The following is a 22,708-nucleotide window of genomic DNA, read 5'->3' as shown; positions in this document are numbered from 1 at the left end:
TGGTCCATTTTTCAGGATGGTGATTCACAACCTAGCTTTAAAAAAGGAAACCGCCTCCTACACTGGGTGGCACGCTAGCATAGTCAGGGCAGAAATGGCATTTTTGGGGGGAGCGCTGAAGGCAAGGTGGCAATGAATGGACCCTTAGGCCCCATACCTCCTCCTTGTATGCAAGTAAGCAGCCTCACCCTAAAGGCAATATGAAGCATATTGTTTAATCAGGATCATTTGGGACAGTTTATATTGGGCAGGTAATAAGAAAGACGGGCATAGTTGCATGGAGGGCCAAAGCAATTTTCCATTGCGATTTGACCTCACTTTCCTCATTATGCTCTTAAATGAAACTTGAAACTTTTTGAGGTTGTCTGAGAAGCTGAATGCTTCTACTTTTGGCATTTGAGTATATGGTTGCAGTAGGCTGTGAAGTTTCTGTGAAGTTCATGGGAAGGTTGTGGGTTCATCCTCGTACCGAATCCTATGTAAGTCTAAGAATTCTTGTACCTTCATGTCTGCCTCTCAGTGTTGGGAGAATCGTTCTGGGTCTTTGGCTCTTCTCACCCTGTCAATTCATTTCAAATCTGTAGTTTCTACAGAGGGTCTACTGTTTGGAATGTGGTACTGTCTGCTCAGTGCAGGAGTGTATTTGTTGTAGCGCTGGAGTTTTTTATATAGCCACATGCTTGGTGAAGACTTCCCGCCCAGATGACCTATTTTTCCCTTGGCGTCTGTTCAGCTGGCCTGTGTCCTTCCTGCCTGCCTTGTTCATTTCTCATTCATCGTCTGAAATCTCTGAAAGTGAGACTGTGTAACCAGACATCTCTCTGGTAACTCAAAAACTCTGCCCTCCAGGAGTTCAACCTGTAAAGTACACTCCTACAATTAAGCAGCACAAACTCAGTGAGGTGGCAGAGTTTTGCATGAAGAAATATGTGCTATTTGTGGTGCATTCAAAAACCAGCCTGCCATGACTTGTTTGGCTTTGCTCGGAGTATCTTTACATGTCAGACACACTTTAGATTAGGGTACCTTCAAATTCCCTCCGTGGATACTAAACCTCTCTCATTCTTTTTCACAGACCAGCAAGCTGTATTTTGTGAGATTTGCAGTGGATATTAGTTTAGAATATTAAGTTTAGACTTTGAAGATTACAGCTGCCAAATAAAAACATTTACGGAAATGGAAGCACTGCTTTGCACCGTGTCCATATATGTTTGCTAGACCATTAAAGAGGCATCTGTAAAAGCCCAGTGCATTAGTGTGTGCACGCAGGAAGTGTAGTTTATTTTATTTTTGGCGGGTGGGCCAGGGAGGCATTTTCCCAACAAAGTATCAAAGGGGAAACCTAAATAGGTTAAAGGGAGCAGGTTAATTTAGGAAACCAAAATAAACCTGCTCCCACAGCAGGCAAACTTCTTTTATAGTTCTTCACCAGACTAAATTATGTTGTTGGTGTCTCTGATTAAAACAGAACAATATATTAAGTGGGTGGCTAAAAGCAAAATAAGAGCTACCGTTTGCTGGAATTGACAACAAATTTGTTTGAACTTCCCAGACCAAACACAGCGATAAATATTAACAAATCTCTGGACCCTCCCACTGCAATGTAGTTTGTCAACAGTGATGTGCTTTGTTACGGACCAGTCACAACCCAATGTTTACCTTGTGTGACCTCTTTGTTTGAAAAGGGTAGTGTTTCTTTAAAAATGTTCACGCCTAACATCATAAATCTCGCCTGCTCCCATCAGAGGCCCTGAACGACTGAAAGGCAACTTAGCTTCGATAGAATGGTGAAATGAGCCTGTGTCTCGCACCAGTGTCCAGGTGTTGATGAATATAGGCATCCAGATTCATACCCTTGAGGGCTATTTATAGAGCCAGTATTCAAGCTCCTGCTGCAATAGACAGATCGAAGTCAGTGGCTGGCCTGTGTTCTCCACTTAACCCGATGAATATTTGACATCTGGAAAAATACCCACTCCACCCACTATCTGTTTTTGCCATACATTTTAATAGCCATGTTTTGGCCCTTATGGGTCTAAGATTACAGCTTATCCCAGTTCTTTTGACTTTATGCTCGGGGCTGTCGTTTAGGGGTGAATGGTGATGAGAATTGTAGGGGCCTACAGCCCTTGGGGGGGCCCACAAAAACCCCCAGTAGCCTATTATGTAGGCCCCCCTTTCTATGACAAAATTGTTATGCATAGACCTAACTAATATTCATACTAATGCATAAGAGTTAAAACAAAGCCATAAGATCATGCAATATTGATGAAAAAAGTTTCTGTTTTCTGAGCAATAACCCCCTTCTTTAAAAAAATGGTTAGGTCCATGGTTCCCTCCTCTTCTGAGAATTTGCGCGTAACGTTATTGCTCCTGAACTGCAGCAGCAGCCAACAGGTTATTAATAGAGAAGCGCACTGCCGAAACAGAAACGTAAATCGGGACGCCGAAAAAGAGTGGAGAAGAAGGAAAGAGAGGCCAGGAGCAGATCAGGAGCCCAGAATATTTTTTTTTTTTTTTTTTTCCGAAGAAAGGTGAGAGTATTAAGCTAGCTGTACAGGTGCCCTGTGGGTACGGCTTAGCCAACCGTTTTTACTCAAGAAACTGTCGCATCATTTTCAAGTGGTAATTACAAGCTTTCTGTCAGAACGGTGGTCTAAAATAGCTAGAAACATACCCAAAATCTCTCCAAAAAGGAATGTAATGCTTTTTGTCCATTGTAATGCATATAGATGAGCCCCTTGTGAAGGTTAAGTTGAAACATTGATATAAGATTTAAAAATAATGCAAAAATATTGTCACACAATGCTGTACAGTACCTAAATGTGTAATAATTAACTCTTGTATGTACTCTCATATGTTTTCTTGTATAGAAATGGAACGATATGAAAACAATTTTCAACCGTCCACCGCGATTTGGCAATGTTCCAACACTCTCCTCATCACTGCTGAATGCATCACAAAAACGATTACACTACTAACGCTTACATTACATTGTGAAATATACACATTATATAATACCACTAACCTATTTAAAGACTCTCAATTTCAAAAATAATGTGTATAACCAAAATATTTTGAACAGTAATACTTAGATAGCAGTGATTAAATCTTATCTATGTTCAGTAGATGGAGACAGAGACGGTAAATCAATGATACTGTTCTATTCGCTTCTGTTTTGCTCCAGAAAACAATGTCAGCTAGGTCTATCAGCAAACATATGCCTTAGCTATGCAGACTTAGCAGAAGTCTTCAATAATAATAGTATTTCCCAAGAAATTACGAAAAATTGTTGACCACGTTTCGTTAGGTGCAGAGTGAATGCGTGTAAGTGAATGCGATGATAAGAAAAGTTTTGGTTACGCTGACCATATAAAAACGTGATTCCAAAAGCAAAATTAGACATGTTATACATTGTTAGAAAGCTTATACATTACATTACATTACATTACAGGCATTTGGCAGACGCTCTTATCCAGAGCGATGTACAACAAAGTGTATAACCTTATACTCTCACTTACTGAATAAATTAATTGTCAGTCAAGCCAGATTTGACAATACATTTTACAAGAAAGTAGCCTATTATGTTCTCTCTTTTTATTTTGCAAGACATTCTAATAGAGATGTTACATAGCTGCCTACCTTGGTGATTTGAGTACTAACAGCTCCACCCTGTGGAGCATCTTGAGCCAGTATAATGTGAGTTTGGGTGTGTTGCACCAGGTGCTTGATTTTTACATAATAATACCCAGTGACTCTTTGTTGAGTGGTTAATTGAGAAAAAGAAAACTAATTGGGTGTATTGCATCAGGCACTGTCAAGAACATAGAGGAACAGAAAAATAAAGAAAAAATGGTAATACATAGTATAAGAAAAAAGTTGTGTAAAATTGATCTTTGGCGATGAAAAGGCGGGGGGCGGGGGCCCACACCAATATTCTTTCAGGGGGCCCAGAATTCCAAGGAACGGCCCTGTTTATGCTATTTATGCGTATGTGCTTTATCTGGGAAGTCCAAACCACACATGCCTTATTGTTATTTTATGAATCCGTTGTAGCTAAGACATGATTTTAAATGTATAATGTTTTCAGGATGGCACTCCTCCAAAAATGACGTGATCTAGCTCATACGCATGAAACTGTATTGTGCCATCTGTGTGTGTGTGTGTGTGTGTGTATGCGTACGTGTGTGTGCATGTGTACGCGTATGTGTTTGTGTGCATGTGTGTATTGCAAAATGCGATCGCAAATACTTGTGCACTGTCTCTGAGTTTTCTTATTATTCATTTTTTTTATTTTTGCCATGACTGGGCTACCCTGGAAACATAAATAGCCTACAGAAAATAGTATTCTCCTTGAAGGAACACTACAAGAAGTGTTTGTTTGTGCATCCCTCTTCCTGCAACCAATGTGCCCTTGTCAGTTCATTTTTTATGTAACATTCATTAGAATGCAGGATGATTAAGCATGTAGATACAGCCAGCATTGAGCAACATATGGCTTAGTATGAAATTGTTTGTACCTTATCAGTAGTGTTGTAATCATTGGATCATTCAGGAAAATGATGTTTTAGGGGCGGGGGAGTCTGTCTTGCCTCCACTGAAGAGCGTTTGTCCCTTTGACATTCAAGATTTGTGCTGTAGAAGGTGTGGTACCTGCGGTCCTTGTGGTTGTGATCCCAGCTGGTTCTGGTTTGTGTCCAGCCCTTAATGATTGTAGTTGTTGTTCCATATAATCATGTGGCTGAGTAATTCTTGGACCAGTTATTTAAAGAAATGTCAAACCTTCTGGATTGTAGCACTTCCCCTTTCCCCATCTTAATACAGAATTTCTGAGTCACATGAATAAACGCCTTTTTCCTTGCTGTATTACAAAGTCATACAAAAATAAAAAGCAGCCTTTTAAAATATAAAGCAGCCTTTCTCTTGCTGTTAAATGGCTTTAAAAGGCATTTTTATATGTCTGTATATTTGAATAAAAACACTGTTAACCTTTTGGTACTTACTCAACTGATTTAAGACAAGTACAAAAATGAGTATACAACTCCTAGTGCTACTGATAAATAAAATTATGCTTCCTCAAGTCATATTTTTATCTCGGAGCAAATCTCTTTGTGGTTAAATTAAATGAGACTGCAGGATTTATCTGCAGGATTTAATCATGAGAATGGGAAGTGTGAATAAATTGCTGTGATTGCTTTCAAGTCAAAGGACATATTTGTGTGAACAATTTTCCATTAGTATTTCGCAGACATGCATGTGTGTGTATAAATTCTCAGCCACAATAAGAGCAACATGAGGGGATAATAATCACCAATCCAATATGTAAATGAGGGGGTTTCAGTAAAAGAAGAACAACATATTTGCGTTGTTGTTTAAAAAAAATTGTTTTATAGTTTTTCTTTTTTGTTTTTGTCTTTAGTGGTGATGAAATGTTGAACAGTGACCACCAGGTGGCGGAATAAACAAACAGCATCAAACATCTGCTTTCACCATTGGATAAAATAGTTGAAAATGCGCCAAATTGATGATGTACCTCTTGATGTACCAGCAGTAACCGAATGAATTCTGAAGTGTACTGAAGCATCTTATCTGCTGAAGTTCAACCAATGCCTTCAAATTCATTATATTCTCCGCAGAGGTCTTCCTTGGCTTACTGTGATTTCTGAGCTCACCAGTGCTCTCTTTATTCTTAATAATGTTCCAAACAGTTGATTTGGGTAAGCCTAAGGTTTAGCCCATGTCTCCGACTGTTTTTTTAAAATTTATTTAAATTTTTTTAAACCATTATTTCTCAGTCTCGTAATGGCTTCCTTGCCTTTCATTGGAACATCACTGGTCTTTATGTTGACAAACACCAGTAACAGACTCCAAAGGCAATCAAAAGCCTAGAATCAAGACTAGATACTGAAAGTTCTCTTATACCTGTACTAAGGAAGCAATTGAACACACCTGAATCATCAGAAATACCTGTGACGCTATTTGTTCTAAACATTATGACACTCTGACCATATTATAAATATTTTGATTACAAACCTAGACACTATGGCACTCACCATATATATGCAGTGTGTGCATGTGCGTGTGTCCGTGCGTGAGTGTGTGTGTGTGTATTCCTGTTATTTTACTGGATTTTAATAAATTGTAATTGTTGTTAATGATAATAAAGGTAATGTTCCAACTTATACTCTCAGGTGTTACACGAGAAAAAAACAGCTAAAAGCACAGAAGTAAAAGAAGTAATCGTTTACAGTAGAGAACAAACAAAGCCCAGCTCTCAGCATATGCTGTGGCCTTGGTGCCACTGGAGAAAAGGAAATGGATGCATTTGCCTTTGAAGGTGGTTTCTTGGACCCTCTATACCATGTCTGTATTTACATTTTAGACATTTAGAAGATGCTCGTAATCCAGAGCAATTTGTATGGCTTACATTCTTTGTAGATACTGTCATTTATACTTATAGATATATATTGAAGCAATTCAGAGTAAACGCCTTTCTCAAGGATGCAATAGCTGTGCCCACCTGGGCTATGTCATTTTTTAATGACAATGAATCATCTACATTTTTATTTATTAAAGCAAATTTCTGTTCATCTTGAGACATCTACATCACCATAAGATGTCTAAATTCAGATCTAACAGTGGCACAACTGTGTTGAATCAAAAGTATTCAGAATTGACAGTAGGTGTGAATTGACAATGAGGTCTCTGTGTATTTCAGGGTAAATGACAAGGATGCTCTCTCTATCAGGAATAATCCGTCACCAGTAGAATGTTGTGTTTGATTAAATCTTCCATAATTACGATAACATAAAGAAGAGCATACAGCCTCATAAACGTATGTACAATTACATATTCACTAAGTTGAAAAACATAACTTTATATGAGTACATAACCTTATATAAGTATTTTATCTAGTATATCTTTAATGCAGTACAACAATCTGTATCTTTTTGGTCAGTTGTATTGACAAAGTACATGAGTACATGAGTCATTCTTTAAAGTGAAACAAAGGAGTAGCAGCAGCATAAACTTTGGTCTCCTTGCACAAATAGCTTTGGGTCCCAGGTAAGGTACTGCCATTGTACCTATGAGCAAGGTACTTAGCCTTCAGTAAATACTAAAAATGGATTGTATGTACAGATTGTGTGGATGTACATACATCTGCTAAATGCCTAAAATATAAAAATGAAAATAATATACATAGCTTCAGTATTTGGAATACCCTGGCATCATGTTTGAAAAATCAAAGTAATACATGTTTCATATTTGCTTTTTACAGAAAAATAATCATCAAGCAACTTTTGGTTGTCATCTTTTTCCTGTAGCAGAATCTTGAGATGACATAGGCTATTACTTGTCACGCTGAAGTAAATTTACTGTAAAGCATCAGATTCAAACCTCAGTTATGGATTGACTGTTCTATTGACGGGTGTGAAACTGCATTTACAAACTGCAAGTAGATGTTGCATTTTCTACGGTAGTTTGTTTTTAATGAACATCTACAACGGTGTCATATGTTGCATGTATACTTGCTCTTTGTAAGAATGTTTGGTAAATTAATGTAATATGTACATATTACAATGTACTAATACTATGAATTGCATCAACATTCAAAAATGGTCTGTTTTTACATTAAAATCTACGCAGCTGTGTTCATGTATGTGTAGTTTTGTGTGTATTCATTTTTTGTGCTATCCTAGCTATGGTCTGCAAGCAATTCTGAACAATATAAAAACAATGTAAACATACTTTCACAGCTCAGTTTAGTAGCACAGTATTTGGCTGTGAATGTATTCAGTTGGTTTTATTACGTTGGCTAACAGTTTGGTGAAGATTACCCTAAATATAAAATTTGAAAAGCTACAAATAGTAGCTACTGGTTTGAAATTGCAAATGAACATGACAAAAATATTGTTCAACCAATGCTCACGCAAATGTGGTGATATCTTTCCCTGTCTCTATCCCACCCCCTAGATCTCTGCATGCACAGTAGTAAATACACATTCAAAGACCAGCTGTGGACAGATGAGCAGTCCTCAAGAGATGTGGCTGGCCCGCAGCAATGGTCACTCGACTGAAAAACCAAAGATCCCTTCACATCAAGAGACGGGGAAAATTAAGGTGAGTAGAATGAATCATTGTGTATTTTATTAGCCTGCCCTGTTAACAAAATATTGATTAAAGTAGATTTTTCAAGTTCAACCCTGCTGCATCTTAAAATTGCCAACCTGAGATGACAAAAAGTTTGCATTGTTGATCATGCTGGCCTTCACATATGACTAAAGCAGTTGCTGTTATTTGTGCTGTTGTCGGGCAAGTAAGGATTAATTAAGAATATGTTTATTTTCCGAATCCAGCGGTTCCCACAGTCAATGCCCTTGTTAAAATGTTCAGCACTCTGAATACTGAACACAAGCGATATTGCGTGCTAGAACCCGTCACTTAACCTACATGTAAAATATATTTTATGTTATTTAATTCAATAATTATTATTGAAAATGAGAATTATCAATTAAATTGTCAAATTCTTTGATAGGTCAGTCTACAGAAAACTGGTGGAATCAACCAACAAGTCAAAACAAGCCCTGTGCCAGGTTTTAAGATTAAATAATTGAATTCAATAAGAAGCAGTCAGTTATATTAATGCATTGAAAACATGCATTCTTTATTGAATGCAGGCACTCTACTTCTAAATTACCCAACAGAAGACATACTACAAAACATTAAACAACTGATCTAGAAATACTGCTTATATTTTTGCATAGACTGCGTTGTTGCTGTTCTCGTTTGTGTTAGTGTTAATCAGTTTAACCTTCAGGGTCCAAGTTGAACTATGCGGTTGTTCCCTGCACTTGGACCGGTACTTCTCTCTAGGGTTTTCGACATACTTGTTCCTGGTTATGTTTATACACTTTGTTGTACATCGCTCTGGATAAGAGAGAGAAAGAGAGTTTTTTTTTTATTTTTTATTTTTATCCATCCTTTATTTCTACACTCAACACACCACTGATATTACATACCTTACATCACATAAAAAACAATACACCAAGAAATCAAAGTTCACTAGAGAGAGGGATAAGCCAGACCTTGCCAAAGTATCACCCACTTCCAGTATAAGCGCCACAGGATGAAAGGAAACCAGCTACAAGCACACAACCAAGGAACCACCACCAAAATAAAAAGAGGATAACTCTTCTTCTTCCAGGATCTGAAACCAAACACAACACACAACTTTCTCCTATAGCCATCTTAAATACCTTACCCAGCATGACTTGAGGATGTTTGCCCTGATTGGGTGATGCTGGCTTAAGGTTTAGGAGAGAAGGGAAGGGGGGTCAGACTAATTTATGGCAATGACTGGCCTACCTAAAGATTGCATTCAAACTAAAAGTAATGGGAAATGTTAGGCATATAGGGTCTCCAACCCCCCATATGGTGTCCTGTGTCATATGGTTTGTCTCTTCTGAGGAGGTGAGACCCATAGATTGTCAGCCTAGATTAGGGTATCAGTGGAATTTAAAATTGCCCCAATCACATTTGCTTTGATGCTTGTGATGGGGAGGCCAGGCCACATTCTTATTCACTGTTTCCCTCTCTAAGGCCAAAATCTAAGCATTACACATATCCTACACTGTTATTTTTATGAGATCACAACTAATTTGTGCATTTTAAGAGGAAAAGAATGGGGGTACATTTAAGATGAAACCATGCTTTAAAAGAAGATGCAATGTAATGGCCAATTTTGTATTCCAGAATTTATAGAATGACTTACACAAGTGTGGAAATTAGCTCTCTGGTGCAGATAGGTCACCCCTATTTATATTTACCCCCATGTATTAGCAGGAACGTGCATGTATTGAGTGCTATTTTTGATGAGGTCTGGGTATGTTCCAGAATACTAAGGAAATCTACTAAATTCCAGATTTTTCATATTTTCTGTATCTTGGGATCCCCGCAGCCCTCCATACATGTGGAGTTCCATGGAATAGGACCCTCCCAACACATCCACAGTAACTTTATTCCCTAGATTCCACTCCAGGCCTTGTTTCATCCTGGTATAACAAGCTTGTAAATCATGACATTAATGCTCTAACCTTTTCTTCTATTTGGAGCAGAGAACTTGGGTGTTATTGTAGACTGGGGTTCAATCTGAGGCAATATTTTTAAGTCCTCCAAAAATCTGGTTTACCAAGTTTATTGTTTCATTTTAAGTTGGTGCACAGATTCTATATTACTCCCTACCGTAGATTTTGAATAAAAATATTGGACACATATCTTGGTAAAAATTGTTCATCAGGAGCAGTTGGTACATACCTACATATATGGTGGGAGTGAGTACCAACAAACAATTTTCAAAAATTATGTGGTATTGACACTTGCAGATATTCTGAATGTGCAGATTCCTATGTTTCCTGGATTGTTGATTCGAATATTGTACGCAATAAACAAAAAATGCATGCTTTTTTGGTGGGATTGGCTGCTGTCAAGAATCTTGAAGGGTTGGGTAGACCCTGGGTTTTCATGGACATATGCTTTGTTACATTATTATTGAGATATGTGCGTCTTGGAGAAGTCCACAGCAGTGTTACACCAAGCTTGTATTAACACATTAACGACATGTCATACAAGCATGTTAATAGGAACCTTTTAAAATGATGCTTTTCATTATAACATTGCCATATTTCTGCTTTGTAGTGATCATGTGTGATGCTGTCTATTTATTTTTTTCACCCACCAACCACTCCCACGTTTATGTATTCTTATGGAAATATAAGAATGTGAATAAAAAGAACTTAACAAAAAAAAAATGTAGATGCATAGATGTTTGTAAATGTTGACTGATATGATTGATTGATGTTGGCAGACCAGTGGATATTTGAACCTCCTGGCAAACTGCATTGACAACTTCACTCATGGACTGGCAGTGACTGGCAGCTTCCTGGTTAGCAGAAAAGTAAGTGATGCCGGAGGATGTAAAAGAACAGGCTCTGCTTGGATCAGTCTCATGCTCATGGAAAGCTGAGCACAAGTCATGTTCTCACTACCTTATCTGCTCATTTGTTTTTTTTAAAATTATTATTATTTTTTTAAATCTGTGCCCTCCACTCTGCTCTCTCATTCCAGTGGTTTTATTTATTCATTTATTTTAATATTTCCCCCCATTTGGGGCTAATAAGTGTTGTTTTGAAAAAGAGAACATAATAAGGAATACATGTAGATACTTAAGTGCACATGCATATATACATAATCCATGCGTACACATATACATAGATATATATATTCACACATACATACATACATATACATATTCATATGCCAACATACACCTACATACGTGTGCATGTGAATAAGCTTATGGTGGTATTGGTGATATTATGTATGGTGGTGGTGTAGTGGGGTGGGAATAAGTTAGGGTTGGGATTATTATTAACCTAACAAGTCATGGTCAAAGTTCTGTAAGTGACTTGGGGTTGTGAAATGTTGGAGGTCAGACTTATTTATTAATATCAATGGGCTGTTTTATCTTCTCATTCAATGGTGGCAATGGGGCTGGAAAGTTACGGCAGGACTGTAACGCTGGACGCTTGAGCAGTGAATATAGAGATACGCTATTTTTTCAAGCTGCAGGCAAACCGCACAAATGCCCAGGGAATGCATTATATGGGTAATAAAGATAATTTGCCATCTTATATGCGTTGCACCAGATGGGGCCTGACGGTGGTGTTGTGTTGATCAATGTTGGACACAAACTTGCCATGGCAGCCACCGTTGCTGGAAATAGTGTGCAGCACCATGGAGAAGAGGGGGATTGATGCATCACCTTCCCTTGGTTACGGTTAAGTACACAGACTCACTGGGACACGAGACGCGCTTTGAGTCTGCCCTTTCGTCAGCTGTTGCCATGGCAACGTTGTGTCTGGCTGGGACAGATCCCGTATAAATCGACGCTGATTTGGTTTCTCTCCATCTTACCCTGCCAGGTAGGTTTCCTAACAACCTTTGCCATTCTCCTCCACGAAATTCCTCACGAGGTGAGTAAATGCCGGGACGTCTCTTGAAAGGTAACTACAGACTGCATTTATGTCCTGGACGCAATTCAGAGGACACTCTTGTTTGGGTACTGTGAGGCTGACATGAGTGAAGCCGTTTAGAAGGGGAAAGCTCGTAAAGGGACTGGCGTGTGGCCAGACGGTGTGGCCCATGTTCGTAATTATTCTCTGATCAACTAGCACCTGTTTTTGCTGATAATATATCATTGAGTTTGTCTGTTGTTCCTAAATTTACCAAGGTTCCATTGTGCCACTGCCAAAGAAATCCAAGGCGATGTGCTTAAAAGATTACTACCCAGTGGCTCTCGTATGTAATAATGAAATGCCTTAAAATGTAACATTCCAGAAATTGTAGGTCCATATCAGTTACCATTCTAATTTATCTGTTGATGACACTATTTCCTTGGCCCGACACACTGCTTTGGAACATTTAAAGAATGTTATTCATTACACTGAGCGCGGTAGCCAGTTCTCTGGTGGACAGTAATCACCATTAACTATTTTGCGAAAACATAGCTGAATTTAAATCCAGCAGATCCTGACACAGCACCACTTATTTTGTCAATCATTTTGAGACCTGCATGTTTTTTTATACTTCCATGGCTGTAGACTTTACTGAATTTGAATGAGACTTCGAATTTCAAAATTTTGACAATGAATTGTTGATAGACTTAACATGGGGAGGCACAAAGGTAATTTGAATAATTCTATTGTTCAAAAGTTCTAAACGAACATGACATGAAGACAACGGGAGGCCGTTATGTCTAGTGAACACAGACAGCAGATGGGCAGTCAGTCATTCACAGACTGTCTGAAGTGGCAAGCAGTCAATGATAACGTGTCGGATCCAGTAAAGCAAGAGTGAAACCATGTATCTATCCAGTTCTATTAATCTTAGGTATCGCATTGTCTTTGCTATCTGTTATCTAAATAATTACAGCTGTGGTGACTAGCATTATCTTTTTAGTAGGATCTTTGTGGTAACTATCATCCCTAGCTAGCTAGCTGTCATAACTAATTTGATACGGGCAGCTAGCACTAACGACGAACATTGGCTAATAAATTCTCTTTCACAATTTGTTTTGTATATTTAAATTGTGTTAAATTGGTGTTAAGCAGTCTACCCAGAGGTGAGTACATGTTGATTGATCTACAGTAGACATATACAGGGCTGTAGTAGTTGTCTATGATGTGTGCTGATTCACCTTGATGGAGAGGTTGCTGATGTTATCGTTATGACTGATCAATTTTTTTTTTCTGTCTTTTGAGGCTTTCAGCAAAGCAAACATTTCACTAAAACATAGTTTTTGTGATTAATTGATTATTGTTCCTGCTGTCAACACTGTTACCAACAAACCTGTCATACAGCCATGTCACTATACTTGCATTTTTTTTTGTTTTAACAAGCAGGAAGCAGATGATGAATGAACTGATTATTTATTTATTTATTTATTTATTTATTTATATTTATTTATTTATATATTTATTTATTTATTTATTTATTTATTTATTTATTTATTTATTTATTTATTTATTTATTTATTTATATATATATATATATATATATATATATATATATATATATATATATATATATATATATATATATATATATATATATAATCGGTGTCCCCCAGGGCTGTGTGCTTAGTTGATATGCTCTCATTTACTCATGACAGTGTAGCTAAACATTTGTGTGTAGGTTTGTGACTTAAATGTGTGGTGCACTGTCAGTAATCTTGCTCTTCATGTCAGCCGCAAGACCAATGAAATTATCATTGATTTCAGGGATAGAGTCAATCATGCATAGTATAGAGCCAATCATTCCCCTATGACTGGATGATTATTAGTGGTGTAGTGATTGAGATCATCAACCAATCTTAAATGTTCATATAAGGGATGCCCCAAAACAGTAGTGGGGGTGTGCAACGACGTTTGTATTATTATTTTTCTTTTTACGCATAATGGCTACCAGTTGTATTGTTGCCATGTGTGCCAGTCTACAAGATAGCTACTGCCTCTTTTTATGAAGCCTAGCTTCACTCAAGCATAGCATCACTCAAGCCTACATAACCTTAATTGTGGAATTTTAGCACTCACCGACTTGACTAATCGTTCAGTCTACCCACCTAACACTAGACTATTGCAATTAAGGCACGGCATCTTCTTAACTTTCTCCAGATTTTTTTTTACTTTATCATTGCAGAGTAGCGCATATTGACTGGATACGTCTCCGCCTAGTGCAGTAATTTAATTGCACAGGCTGTAAAGCTATTCAGAAGATTGTTGGAACAGCATAGAAGATAGCTGGGATGCTGGCTTGCAGTCAGTAGAATATTTATACTAGCAGGTGCCGCAGTAAGGCTCTTAAAAAAGACCCCTTCTGTCTCTCAGCCATAAAACCCAGTCAAGGTGGTTCAGAAACAGTTTTTATCCAAATGCTGTGTGTCTTTTTAATGACTGATGGCACTTTTATCTATTCATTTTAATCTTGTACTCTGGTTACATTTACAGACTCTATATCTTTATTTCACTACGTCTTTACATATTTTTGAATATTTTTTTTTAATGAAAATTTGTTACAAGAATTCCAATTTATTAATCACAACTGGCCAATAAGCTTTGAGCTTGACCTTGATAAGAGGTCTAACAAAATTATGCACATTCTTCTGTTCTTCAGTTTAGGTTCTATTTGGTGTTAACATTGCCAGAAGTGAAAGAACTAGAAATTTAAAGGAGCATTAAGGGAGAAGCACATAAGTTGTACTTGTATTTGAACTGCATGCCCCAGGCTTACCGCTGTGAAAATGTAGATTTGTTTTCCCTATAGGAATTTTTGTATAGCAAAATTGACTTAAAAGCTGTACTGGTGGAGGTATGCAAAACATAACAGTGTGTGTAAAAAAGGCATTTTCTTCAGTGGCAATGGCTGCAAACCCTGAAAAACTTGTCAGTCCTCCACATTTTTTTATTTAATCAAAGAGTAGCTTAATAACATTGATAGTATTAGTAACGGTACTATCCAACCTGTCATATCCACTGTATTTGTGTCATATCCAAATTATTTTGGGTTTCAGGTCGGGGATTTTGCCATTCTGCTGAGGGCTGGCTTTGACCGGTGGAGTGCTGCCAAAATGCAGCTGTCCACTGCCCTGGGCGGGGTACTGGGTGCCTGCTTTGCCCTCTGCGCACAGTCGCCCAAAGGAGCAGGTGAGCCATTGCAGACGAGGGCTGCACAGTTCTTACTTTCCTTCCCATCAGCCCTTTCTTCCCCTAATCTGATTTTGCAAAGCATGTTAAAGGGCCCATTTAGGAAGAATTTGTACATCTTTGCCACCACAGATGCCACTGCAGGTTGGGCCCCAGCTTGAACCTAGCTTGCTTAAAAAGGCATTTCCGCAAAGCAAGATCAGCTATGCAGGAATCATGTGTAACCCCTTTAACTTGTACATCTCTGGGTTAATCGACAATCACAGTGTTTGACACCTTAAGAGTTGCATGTTATACCTTGTTTACTGCATTAGCAGCTGCATTTGTACATATATAGGAGCATTTTAAGTAGTGGTTAGCCAACCGCTAGTCCCCTTTCAGTGTTCCCTTGCTGATACCATGTCTCTCTCTAATACCTTCTGGCAGTGCAAGGACCATTCCTTGCACTAGTTAGTAGATTTGTTTATGTACAATGAATATCAATGGCCATTTATTTATTAGGGGTCCAAACACAAAGTGCTTGGGAGTTATTAAAATTTTTGTTATTAAACAAGAAAAAAGTTTTTAAAAATGATACCATGTCATTCTACAGTCAATATCTGGGACTAAATATTGAATAAATATACAACCTTACCATTGGTTTTACGCGTAGAGATCATATATTGTTTTGGACAATCCGTTTGTGAAATATATGCGCATTTGTGACGCCTGGGTACCTTCCACAATAGCTGTGCGTAATACCACAGGTGTTGTTTACGGCATTGTCACCCTTTTTAGTACAGGCTGGCATGATTGACAATTCATTTATTCAGTAGGTGAGAGTATAAGCTTTCTAACGATGTGTAGCATGTCTAATTTTGCTTTTGGAATAGCGTTTTATAGGTCCGCGTAACCGAAAATTTTCTTATCATCGCATTCACTTACGCATTCACTTCTTGGTAGCAGTAAAAGATGTTGCACCTAACGAAACGTGGTCAACAATTTTTCGTAATTTCTTGGGAAATACTATATTATACTAATATTATTGAAGACTTCTGGGCATAGCTAAGGCATATGTTTGCTGATAGACCTAGCTGACATCATTTTCTGGAGCAAAACAGAAGTGAATAGAACAGTATCATTGATTTACTGTCTTTGTCTCCATCTACTGAACATAGATAAGATTTAATCATTGCTATGTAAGTATTACTGCTCAAAATATTGTGGTTATATACGTTATTTTTGAAATTGAGTGTCTTTAAATAGGTTAGTGGTATTATATAATGTGGATATTTCACACTGTAATGTAAGCGTTAGTTAATAGTGTAATAGTTTTTGTGAAGCATGCAACAGTGATGACGTGAGAGTTGGAACATTACGTGGTGGATGTTTGAAAATTGTTTTCATGTCGTCCCATCCCCAAACAAGAAAACATACGAGAGTACAGTGTAGAGCCCGACCGATGCCAGAGTTTTGGGTCCGATGCCGATCCCGATTTTGGAGAGTCCTAGCCCACCGATGTTTTGACCAATATTTTGTCAAAGTGCAACATTTTCAAATCAATTTGAAAAACTTATATTTTATCAAAGGTTATCTATATTTGGGAACATTTAACTTATAAGAAAACAAATAAATAAAAATAAACACACAAAGAACTTTTTGATAGATAAAAAAAATGTAAAAGATGATATTAAATTAAATATATATATTAACACCATCTTCAAGTGGTGTGAATTCAAAATAACTCCAACTCATAATTCCTCTCTTTTCCAGCCATCTATAAAAAAATTAATTTAAAAAAATCAGTTTTCCAGTTTCAAACATGTATTTTTATGAATATTATTATTATTGTTGTTGTTGTTATTAATTTGTTATTATTATTTCTTAGTATCTGTTCTCAGTAAATGAATTATATTTTCTTATTTTATTCCTACTACATGATCTCAAAGAGTAAGACTTTATCTATCTTCCCTGTCCATAAGAATTTGGCGGTGAAAAAAACTACAATGCGCTCTGACGCGTGACTAGATGACACACACTCACTTGCAATAACGCATTAGCTGTTGACATAGCCTCATTATTTCTTATTATTTAATCTCAGTAAGTTAAATGAATTATATTTTCTTATTTTATTCCTACTACATGATCTCAAAGAGTAAGACTTTATCTAGCGAAGCTAATGAGTGAATCAAGTGTAACGTTAGATGAAACTAAATTGACTGGATGAAATACGTAATGTGAGGCTTGTCCATAAGAATTCGGTGGTGAAAAAAACTACAATGCGCTTTCGTGCAGGTTACCCACGCTAACTGTTGGTTGATTCACTTCTCCAACAGCAATCCTTCTCTCCTGTTATCACGACAAAGCTAGATAACATGGCTTAAAATGATCCACATTAGAAGTGTTTTATCTGCGTTTTTACTGTCTGGTTAGCTTGCTACGATGACACGTGACTAGATGACACACTCGCTTGCAATAACGCGTTGGCTATTGACACAACATCATATAGTAGCTAATATCATTATCTCAGATAAAAAACAACGTGTGATACATTCAATCACCATTTTATTTTGGCTGGTCATTTATTTGAGAATACAGCGATGTCCTCTGGAAATGTAGATCCTACGCTGCTTATGTGCTCACTGCCACTTCATAAAGGCTTGGTAGCCAGCTAGCTTGCTAAAGTGAACCAAATATGTTAGCTAGCTCGCTCGCTTGATAATGAGGATTGATAAACATAGTGGTCGTATAGACGCATTTAATTAAAAACGTTCACTAAATAAACATAACTTTATTGCGGCAATCGAATCTGTGCAGACAAGTCTTGCAGTGGAGAATATTGGATGAGGCACGAGTGACAAACGTCTTATTACAGAAGTAGCGCGTCAGCTGCTGCAGTTCACACTTGTATTAGAGCTCCCTCTACTGGATAATTCTAGTAAACAGCAATTACAACGTTCGAACAGACAAGTACAGATAAATAATCAATGTTTTTGTTTATTATACTTATTTAAAAATCGGGACACATCGGCTGCATAACTGCCGATCCCGATGTCGTCAAAAAAGTCAAATAATGGTCGATATATCGGCCAAACCGATATATCGGTCGGGCTCTAGGACAGAGTATAGAAATACATACAAGAGTTAATTATTACACATACCGTAATACTGTACCACATTTTTTAATCTGATAGCAATGTTTCATCTTACACCTTCATAAGGGGCTCATTTGTATGCTTTATAATGGACAAAAAGCATTTTATTCATTTTTGGAGAGATTTTGGATATGTTTCTGGACCCCTAGATATTTTAGATCGCTGTACTGACTGAAAGCTAGTAATTCCCACTTGAAAATGATGCAGAAGTGAGTTTCTTGAGTCAAAACAGTTGATTTGTAGTTAAATACGTGACTATGTTGTGATTTACAGCAATGCATAATTTAGACATTTTGGATAGATGTGGAGACGCTGGGTACACTGCTTAGTTTTTGCTTCATACATCTATAGTAGTTGTACATATCCACCCTTAGATTTTATGAACTTGTGGTCAAGAAGTTTTTGATCCAGCCCGTGTATAGTTTAACATGCTGTATATATGCAATCTCTCAGTATTTCATTGCAAACTAAAGTGCAAATTCATTTTTTATTTTTTTTGTCTAGACAAATGCATTTGTGGCACTTTATTTCTTCCAAAATTATGAATATAAACTAATCTGCATTAGTATTGTAAATTGTACAAATGTCTTGCTTCATTTAAGCAATTTTTCAAGTCTCTGTGGTGTTCACATCTGGAGTTATAAAGCTTTAAATAGGGTACCCCCTAAATGGGCAAGGATTGGCAAGATTTGGCATGTGCGCTAAGGGGTTAATATATATATTTTTTAATATTTTTTGGTATAGTTAACTTGCACTGATGCCTCACTTGTGGCATCTTTTACATGCCGGTCTGTAATGTTGTTAGCTGGTGCTATTCAGCCCTTCCAGAAGTCATGTAAAATTCCATGGTGGATTTTTAAACATTCTGTCATTCTTTGCTAATATGTCACAACTTCAGCTTGTTACAGGCAAGCTGGTGTTCGGGTTAAACCAGGAGCATGGTGCAGGGATCTGCAATTATCTCAGTCAATGCCTGTATTTTGTCATTAAAATTGAAAAATAAACTAAGGGTAAATAAAAGTGTATTTACAGCGCTTCAACATTCTGTATTTAACATTGACGTTTCTAAATTAATATAAGCACTTTAGTACTCTGAATGTACAGACCATTCCATCAGTGTTGTTTGTCATCGCAGGCGTTATAAAGTTTAACAATTAACAATAATCTGAAAAGTATAAATAGTACTTAGATATGCATGATATCCTGTAGTCAGTGTACATATACTACATGGCCAAAAGTATGTGGACACCTGATGTCCAACATCTCATCCAAAATGATGGCCATTAATATGTAGTTTCCACCCTATTGCTGCTATATCAAACTACACTCTTCTGGGAAGGCTTTATACTGGATGTTGGAGCATTGCTGCAGGGATTCTTCCATTCAGTCAGAAGACCATTAGTGAGGTTGGGCACTGATTTGACAATCAGGATTCAAGAATTCACTCATTTTAGCTTTCTGGACCTTTAACGGTATTCATACTACCAAAGTTAGGCATCAGATAATTGTCCCCCACCCAAATGAACTTGAGGAGGCGACAACATTGCATCATATGGGACAGCATGTTTACTATTAGAAGTTAAGATAGAAGAATGAGCCTTTTTAATTTTTGTACTGTCCCGGCAGACAATAAATAAAATAAAATCTTCTGGGGGTAGGGGTGGTGGCAGTGGCATATCAGATTTTGAAAATTCACAGAGTGAACAGTAATGCTCATCTAGTGACAATGATACAGTCTAGGAGTGAAGTGGAGAAAGGCTTGCAGCATGCAATGAATCATGCAGAGATAACAGGGCTAGTAACAAGCAATGCAGTGCCCAGGTGTTACTGTGTTTCCTTTCCTTATCCTTGCAGAAGATTCAACTGCCTGGATCCTGCCATTCTCATCAGGTGGCTTTCTCTATATTGCTCTGGTCAGTGTTGTTCCAGATCTTTTGGAGGAAACCAACCCCAGGTAACTGCCTACTTCAGCCATATATTGACACTTGTCTGAACGTAAATAATTGTGTCTATATAGCAGCCCTCCAGAAAGTATGCATGGCACCATACTGTAGTCCATCTTTGCCAGGGTTAAGGCATGCACCACGTCTTATTAAACAGGGGTGTCCGAACCTATCTGAAAATGGCCAGTGTGGGTGCATGTTTTTGTTATAGCCTAGCCTTAGGCCACCTGATTCTACTCATCACGGTGTTGATTGAAGACTATAAATTAATTAGTTGAGTCGGGTGTCATAGTGCAGAGCTAGAACAAAAACCTTGGCCCTTTTTTGATAAGATTGGACACCCCTGCTCTAATGCCACAAGGAGAATAAAACACTGTTGGAATTTCAGGACAGAGGACTGTCCTAGTTTCTTTTTACAGGAATGCTTTTGCTGTTTGTTTCCAGACACTCCCTCTTGCAGATCCTGCTGCTATGTTCTGGAATTGCAGTCATGGCCCTCATGTCGGCAATTGTGGATTAACTTCAAAAAGGGTCAAAGGGACGACCTCTTCCCATTTGAGGGTCATCCACTGTGGACAAAATGGATCCTTGGCTTTAATAACTTCAACAGGACAGTGGTTTCTGGAAACTGTTATTCCACTACAGGGTGGATCTTTCAGGCTCAGGAACAGTTGAAGCCGCAACATCAAAATTGAAATGAACTGACAGTCGGAGGCTGAAAGAGGACCTGAGCCTGGCTTGTTGGTTCATTCCACAGATCTAATCTGCAGTATTTCAGGCCCCATCTCCTTCAAGTTGTACAAAATGGCTGGGGGGCACCAGATGGAGGAAGTAGCATGTGGTAAATGCAAAAAGCCATTGTATTTCCTCTCACTAATTTGAAATAATGAAACGTGGCATATAGCCCCACAGGGCAGCTTCTGAATGCACAAACCAAAAGGAAAAAAGGATCCACCACTCTACTAATCTATGTCTCCATATAGTACTTTCACTCATACACGTACACAAAGGTTCTATATGAAATTTCTATCTTCCTGTCTCTATCACCCTGTTTCCCTCTCTTCTGCCACTGTCGCTCATGTTTTCTTTTTCTGCCTCTCTTACTCTTCCTTTTTCAGTCTGACTCTCCCTTGACCTACCTTCCATCATTCTTTGGCTCGCTCACTCGCTCTCTTACTCTCACGCACATACATGCACACACATATGCACAAAACAAACACATTTGTACAAGTTTTGCCATCGCATTCAGTCATATAGTTGCAAATATTAACAGCAGCTTATGCTGTTTTGCAATCTTTTTGTTTTGTCAGTTATGGGCATATTGTCCTTACCTGGGTTTAACACATGTATCCTCAAAGGAATAGCACAAGGAACTATCATAGCATACAGTCCAATCTATTAAAACGTTTGACAACCAAGATCGGAAATCATGTGCCTTTAGCATACGGTCAATACGCAAGAAAATGTTATCTCTTGTAATGATGTGTATACACCAAATTAAATGTGTATCTTGTGAAGTAAACTAGTCTTATTGGCTTGTCCTATTTGTAATGACATATTCCTGTTACAGTTTATTTTTTTGAATGTGTTTGACATTTCCAAAATTGCATACCTTGCACACATTTCCTTTCATTTGATTTAAAACTCAGCAAGTATGATTGACATGCCCAGTTACACCCTTCTTGTGTTATTGATTTTGTATCATCCTAGTAACGCTCGCTACAGTATATGAAAAGCACTGGTTTCCATAAATGATTTTCATGTAGGTGAAAGTTCTTGGTACTTGGTTCATTTTTCTGTTGATAAGAAATTCATGGAGCAATATTTATGGTTTATTTAATGGATATTAATGGCTGCTCCTGGCCCTTACTCTCTTCTGAGTGGGCATTTAAACATTTCACCTAAGGAAGTTTGCACCTTAATTGTATTTCCTTTTCTTTATTTCTCAACAAATGCTTAAAATTATGAAAAATATATTTGTTTCACATCTTTATCCTGTTTGGTTAATAAAGATGTATATTTAAATACAGTTTATCTTTGACATATTTTTATATGAGCATGAGTAGAAATAAATGTCAAAGATTTGAACAGGTACATTTTAATAAATTATGTTTCCATGACCTTACCATGTCTGATGATATTATTTCACTTTATATTGTCATTTTCTTTTGTGATGTGTTAGATCACTTCTTTTGTTTATATGACCAGTTCTTAATCTGTGGCTGCTTATTCTGTGCTTCACACTATTTGCTTATTCCTCACTTTACCAAGATTAACTGTAATAACTATGTAACTTACTTTTTTGCAAGTACAACCATCCAAAAAATAGCAGAGACAGCAGCTTCTATTAAAGATATGCAACTTTGCAGGA

At 37.5% G+C, this 22,708-nt stretch overlaps 1 protein-coding gene across 1 annotated transcript in view; it reads left to right on the top strand.

Moving 5' to 3' along the window:
* slc39a13 (solute carrier family 39 member 13) overlaps nucleotides 1-22,708 on the top strand; it is a 33,922-nt gene extending 11,214 nt beyond the window's left edge. Inside the window, exons 5-10 of the mRNA XM_035419467.1 lie at nucleotides 7,975-8,121; nucleotides 10,865-10,954; nucleotides 11,982-12,032; nucleotides 15,128-15,260; nucleotides 20,249-20,348; nucleotides 20,782-22,708. Of these exons, the coding sequence (XP_035275358.1) occupies nucleotides 7,975-8,121; nucleotides 10,865-10,954; nucleotides 11,982-12,032; nucleotides 15,128-15,260; nucleotides 20,249-20,348; nucleotides 20,782-20,857 (597 nt within the window). The 3' untranslated portion in view covers nucleotides 20,858-22,708. The remainder of the gene's footprint in view (nucleotides 1-7,974; nucleotides 8,122-10,864; nucleotides 10,955-11,981; nucleotides 12,033-15,127; nucleotides 15,261-20,248; nucleotides 20,349-20,781) is intronic.

This window comes from Anguilla anguilla, chromosome 5 (genome assembly GCF_013347855.1).
Source record: "Anguilla anguilla isolate fAngAng1 chromosome 5, fAngAng1.pri, whole genome shotgun sequence".
Lineage (NCBI taxonomy): Eukaryota > Metazoa > Chordata > Actinopteri > Anguilliformes > Anguillidae > Anguilla > Anguilla anguilla.
Note: the sequence above shows the minus strand (reverse complement) of the source record. Positions and strands in the feature narration are given on the sequence as shown.